Source organism: Sinocyclocheilus anshuiensis, unplaced genomic scaffold (genome assembly GCF_001515605.1).
Source record: "Sinocyclocheilus anshuiensis isolate Anshui unplaced genomic scaffold, SAMN03320099.WGS_v1.1 scaffold635, whole genome shotgun sequence".
Lineage (NCBI taxonomy): Eukaryota > Metazoa > Chordata > Actinopteri > Cypriniformes > Cyprinidae > Sinocyclocheilus > Sinocyclocheilus anshuiensis.
This window is the reverse complement of record NW_015551039.1, coordinates 764,867-771,279: the sequence shown is the minus strand read 5'-3', so window position 1 is coordinate 771,279 and position 6,413 is coordinate 764,867. Positions and strand designations below refer to the sequence as shown.

The following is a 6,413-nucleotide window of genomic DNA, read 5'->3' as shown; positions in this document are numbered from 1 at the left end:
ATATATATATATATATATATATATATATATATATATATATATTTGTTTTCACTATAGGAGTGGCATACTCCCATTCAAATCAAATGTAGAAAATGTAGTCAGGTTTTGAGAGTAACGTTAAGTGTTGACAGTCTTGAGAAGGAAGGCCATGAGCTGTAATTCTGACCCTTAGTACCCTTTTATGCTACTTCTGTTAGGTGACACCCAATGCAAAGTCTCTGTCCCCACCTGCACCCGGAATACTTGGAAATGGTCCTCCTCCCGTCTGGCAAATTCCTGGTAGCCGAATTCTGGGTCTGTGACGAAGCGGGAGGGGTCTGCGGAGAACATCGCCTCGTCCTCCTCCTCCACATCTAATACGGAGTTGCATTTGAGAAAGAGCAAGGAAGGTTATGAAAGAGGGTCCATGAGGGAGTGATATATACACAAGAAAAAGCCCTTGTGTAAAAATAACTCTCTAAACACTCATCCCAATCCAAAATTACACATCCTGTTTACAGCAGCATTGGGAAACATGGTTACATGACACACTGACTTTAAACTGATGAACAACATCTTACCTGCATGTGGGAGTGTCTGTGAATGGAGTCGGTCTCCTTTTCTTTCCTTGATCTCCTCCTGTGATTTTTGAATTTGTTCTCGAAGGCAAGCAACTTCACAGCTGGAGTCTAAGGACTAAAAAAGAGCCAACCGTTAAGAACAAACCATGCAGGTTATGCCTGCATTACAATGGACTTCACACTGCTATCCTAGGGATGTCAGAAATATTGTTAATTAAGTACCAAGCTGATATTTAAGTTAAAAAAAACTGTCTTTCTACAGTGTCCATAGTGCCAACTGCCAACTATGTTCCCAAGTATCCAAGTGGTATCACCATGATCAAGTCAGCCTATTATGAAAATGACAGAAGAGCAGGAAGACTGTGCTTTTGATGTATGAATTTTTGTAGAATTTGTTTATTTGTACTTTTTGTGATATAACTGAAGTAGTTTATTGTACACTACCAATTTTTTAAAACATTTTATGAAAGAAGCCTCTTATGCTCACCAAGGGCACTGTTATTCAAACACAGTAAAAAGGATATATTGTGGAATATTATTGTAGTTTAAAATAAAGGTTTTCTATGTGAATATTTTAAAATGTGATTTATTCCGGTAATGGCAAAGCTGAATTTTCAGCATCAATACTCCAGTCTTCAGTGTCACAGAAATCATTCTAATATTCTGATTTGGTGCTCAAGCATTTCTTATTATTATTATTAATGTAGAAAACAGTTGTGCTGCTGTTTGTGGAAACCATGATACATTGTTTCTGGATTCTTTGATGAATAGAAAAGCATTTGTTTTAAATAAAAATCTTTTATAATAATGTTTTTACTGTCACTTGATTAATTTCATGCATCCTTGTTGAATAAATGCATTAATTTCTTAAAAAAAAAAATACTTGAATAAAACACTTGATTGGACTCAGTTATTTATTGTTTGTGATTTGTTTCTTTTCTCTGTTATTACGGATTGTTTCTTTTACTTACATTTTTAAGCAATGTTTTTGTAATTGAGAAATTCTTAAAAACTACTATTTTATTTTAAAGTTTTGAAGGCCATTGTTTTATTTAAAAAGTTAAGACCGTAATATCACATTTAAAATTAATATTAAATAAATTCATTTTAAATCTTCCTGGTATGAGTAATGACTACTGACATTTTCATACTGTGACAACTCTATGCTGTACAATGTATGAGATTAGCTGTTAGCTTTTAAGTCCAAACATTCAAGACCAAAACATGCCTTCTCTGTGGGTCCAGCAGGGGGTGGCGATAAGGCGGTGTTGCCGTTGGCAGCGTCACAGAGACAGTAGCCAGGAGGCGTGCCGTGATGCACTCTGGGAGTGGGAGTGATGTCCGAGTCAGAACCAGAACCGAAAACGAAACTGCAAAGGGAGTGACAGTGGGCCAGTACAACCACGGCCTGAACGAGCTCAGCCAGAGACCAGCACTGCTCTCCTGTCTTGAGCAGAGCCTGTATGTGGGAGCGTGCCGTGAGCCAAGGCTGATGGGCCAGGACCTTGTTGATGTGATCAAGGTGCCGTAGACGCGGGGGTGCGGCCTCCAACCCCTGAAGCCATAACGGGTCTCCGCCAACACGCAGAAACTGAGCCGAGTGCAGAGACACCAGGTACCTACAGTGATGCCGCGCTGCAGCCTGAAACACAAAGACATTTTCATCAATTACACGGAGATATTATTTGAGCCTGCGATTGCCTGTAGAGCATGTTTAAGCATGTTCGTTCTGTTTTTACCATGATGGCAATGTAGTGGCGGTAGTGCAGGGGCAATGGGCCATCCATATAGAGGATGTAGTGCTGTGTGCGCAGGAAACTTTCCAGGTACTGTGGGTGAGAGGCCATCTGCTGAGACACCATGTCCAGACGCCCCCTGTTGGCCAGAACCTTCATACACAAGAGAGAAGCACGGTCTTTCTCAGAGTTCACCATCACCTGCCAAAAAAAAATAAAACACAGCAATGAGAATCTGACAAACCAAAGGGAGATAAAAAGAGTGTTTAGTGAACGAAAAATACCTATTCAGTGTGTTTTTTTGTGGTTAATCTCAATGTAGAGCCCTATGATTCCGAAGCGGAAAACGTGGACTGAATCCAGTCATAAAAATGGAATTTACTGTATAACGCGGAATGTCACAGAATTTGCCAAATTTTGAATGAATAAATCTAAAGTAGGTAAGTTCACTTAAATCAGATCACGATATGGGCTAGTGTCTATGAATATTGAGCTGCAAAAAGCCTTTTAAATAAGAATCCTGCATGTTCAGCGTGACGCTCTGTCGTCTCACTAAATGAGGACGTGAACACATGAACATCATCACTTCATGAGCATTTTAGAACTGTCATTATATCATACACACACACAAACAGAACTCTTCACGACAACCCTTCAAAATAAAAGCCCAGTTAAACTTGAAGAAATTGTGACAAACATATTACTTTTGTACAGTAGAATGTACGTCTTATAATACTACTACTACTAATAAAAAAATATAAACATTTTATTTAAGGAATAATCAGACAATTTCTCTTCCATGTTTTAACAGTACACCTGCTGTGCAGCACTTTGCTAAAAAAAACTGAAAGGGTTTCATTTTCACTGGATTACAAGAAAAATTTTATTAATGTTTTATACCTTCATTTGATTACAAAAAAAATTAATTATTGTTTTATGCCTTCATTTGATTACAAAAAAAATAAATTAAGGTTTTATGCCTTCATTTGATTACCATAAAAAAAGTAAAATAAAACGAAATTCATAGAACCCTAAAAAAATGTATATAGGCCCGTCCACACGGGTTGTCTCTTTATTAACTAACATTGACACAGATTAATAAATGTATTGTTCCATGTCCGTTTGTATACCGCGCGCAAGGTTTATGCACATAATCCAAGTCTTCTTCTCCGTTTTTGTGTATCTCTGTAGCAGAATTACCGCGCCACATGCTGGTCTGGCATGTATACTACATCGTTTTGTGTCGGTTTCGTGTGGATGCAGATATTTCTTGAGACAAGGAGAAAAAAAAAAGATCGGATAGGGAAAGCTCTGGCTTCGTGTGGACGTAGCCTAAGTTTCATGAATTCAACATGTTTTTTGATTAATAAACTTTAACCATTAAAATGGAGTCCAGAAAAATAAAAACGGGAAAAAAAACAGATTCCAGAAAAATTTTAACGGATTTCATAGGGCCCTATCAATGTAACCACCTTAAAATAACATTTAATAGTGTTTGCAGCATTCCTCAAACAAAAAAAAGTAAAGGAATAGTAGCAAACAAACACGGCGGGTCCTGCGGGTCTGGAGGGACAGTAATAGACATTCCACACTGACAGCGACCCACTGCCATTTCGGCCTTCTTTAGTGTACAGACTACTAGACAGACGTCTGTAGACCTCAATCTCCCACTTTTACACCCCAAGACGCTTAAAATACATCCAGATTATAAAAACGGCAATGGACACCATACCCATGTATAATCACAGGCAAAACTGGGGAATTGTGCTTTAATTGTCCATATTTAGCATAGGGAGTTTATTTTAGACAATTTGTGGAAAGGAAATCAAAGTGAAAATCGCAAATACAATGTCCTGATGTCCTTGATTGACTGGTGTTGAGGAGATCTGTTCATTCATGTCTTCATGTTTTTAGATGCTGACTGAAGGCCAACCGAGGCCTTGTGCCTGAGCCTTTGGCCTGCTTTGTGTCTGACTGAGGGATTATGGAAATCCTGCCCACTCCCCTCCTGTCTGTGTGCCTCACAGTGAGAGCAGCAGAAGAAGCAGGAGACTGGAGAGTAGTGAGAGAGCAACTGAAGCATCAGAAGCAGACTGGTGAAAATGGGTTTCACTGGACTAGAGGAAAAGAACATTTGTAATCATTTTCTGACATTTATCAGTGCATAAGATTCTAAAGAAAAAAATGTTTTCATTATTGTGCATTAAACTGTAGTTACAATCTCCACTTTGAAATAGGGCTGTGCGATTTGGGGGAAAATATCAAATTGCGATTTTTTTGACAGATATTGCGATTGCGATTTGATTTGCGATTTTAAATTTGCAAAGTCAAGTGATTACCATAAAAAAAGTAAAATAAAACGAAATTCATAGAACCCTAAAAAAATGTATATAGGCCCGTCCACACGGGTTGTCTCTTTATTAACTAACATTGACACAGATTAATAAATGTATTGTTCCATGTCCGTTTGTATACCGCGCGCAAGGTTTATGCACATAATCCAAGTCTTCTTCTCCGTTTTTGTGTATCTCTGTAGCAGAATTACCGCGCCACATGCTGGTCTGGCATGTATACTACATCGTTTTGTGTCGGTTTCGTGTGGATGCAGATATTTCTTGAGACAAGGAGAAAAAAAAAAGATCGGATAGGGAAAGCTCTGGCTTCGTGTGGACGTAGCCTAAGTTTCATGAATTCAACATGTTTTTTGATTAATAAACTTTAACCATTAAAATGGAGTCCAGAAAAATAAAAACGGGAAAAAAAACAGATTCCAGAAAAATTTTAACGGATTTCATAGGGCCCTATCAATGTAACCACCTTAAAATAACATTTAATAGTGTTTGCAGCATTCCTCAAACAAAAAAAAGTAAAGGAATAGTAGCAAACAAACACGGCGGGTCCTGCGGGTCTGGAGGGACAGTAATAGACATTCCACACTGACAGCGACCCACTGCCATTTCGGCCTTCTTTAGTGTACAGACTACTAGACAGACGTCTGTAGACCTCAATCTCCCACTTTTACACCCCAAGACGCTTAAAATACATCCAGATTATAAAAACGGCAATGGACACCATACCCATGTATAATCACAGGCAAAACTGGGGAATTGTGCTTTAATTGTCCATATTTAGCATAGGTTAGACAATTTAGACAATTTGTGGAAAGGAAATCAAAGTGAAAATCGCAAATACAATGTCCTGATGTCCTTGTGTTGAGGAAAATCGCAAATACAATGTCCTGATGTCCTTGATTGACTGGTGTTGAGGAGATCTGTTCATTCATGTCTTCATGTTTTTAGATGCTGACTGAAGGCCAACCGAGGCCTTGTGCCTGAGCCTTTGGCCTGCTTTGTGTCTGACTGAGGGATTATGGAAATCCTGCCCACTCCCCTCCTGTCTGTGTGCCTCACAGTGAGAGCAGCAGAAGAGACTGGAGACTGGAGAGTAGTGAGAGAGCAACTGAAGCATCAGAAGCAGACTGGTGAAAATGGGTTTCAAGAGGAAAAGGGAAAAGAACATTTGTAATCATTTTCTGACATTTATCAGTGCATAAGATTCTAAAGAAAAAAATGTTTTCATTATTGTGCATTAAACTGTAGTTACAATCTCCACTTTGAAATAGGGCTGTGCGATTTGGGGGAAAATATCAAATTGCGATTTTTTTGACAGATATTGCGATTGCGATTTGATTTGCGATTTTAAATTTGCAAAGTCAAGCTTCAGCTCAATATTGTCAATAATGTGCAGCACAGTATGGGTATCATTACCCTGCTGAAAAAAACAATAGAAACCATCACAGAAATTCTTATAATTTCCATTAAACCATTACAAAATTCCTTTTTGTTTTGGGCATTATTCCAATAGGAATTGCTGTTGTTCTATTGGTTACCATGTGCCAGATTACATCCCACCAACAGAATCCATCAAATATACACCATTATAGTTTACATTAAAACCAATACAATTCCCATTATAAACCTGAAATCCATTACATTTGTTATTGTGTTTTGGGAGGGGTTCTATTGTTTTTTTCTTCAGCAGGCAAGATTATAATGGTATAACTACTTTTACAGAATTAACTTAATTACTGAATTTCACAGAAAATATTTGTTTATTT

At 38.1% G+C, this 6,413-nt stretch overlaps 1 protein-coding gene across 2 annotated transcripts in view; it reads right to left on the bottom strand.

Annotated features, from left to right (window-relative positions):
• LOC107661393 (sestrin-3-like) overlaps positions 1–6,413 on the bottom strand; it is a 24,634-nt gene that overhangs the window by 3,938 nt on the left and 14,283 nt on the right. For both annotated transcript variants that reach the window (XM_016450953.1, XM_016450952.1), the window contains exons 2-5: positions 2,300–2,497; positions 1,789–2,202; positions 561–675; positions 229–353 (exon numbers count right to left, since the gene is read on the bottom strand). In XM_016450953.1, coding sequence (XP_016306439.1) covers positions 229–353; positions 561–675; positions 1,789–2,202; positions 2,300–2,494 — 849 coding nt within the window. In that variant the 5' untranslated portion in view covers positions 2,495–2,497. The remainder of the gene's footprint in view (positions 1–228; positions 354–560; positions 676–1,788; positions 2,203–2,299; positions 2,498–6,413) is intronic.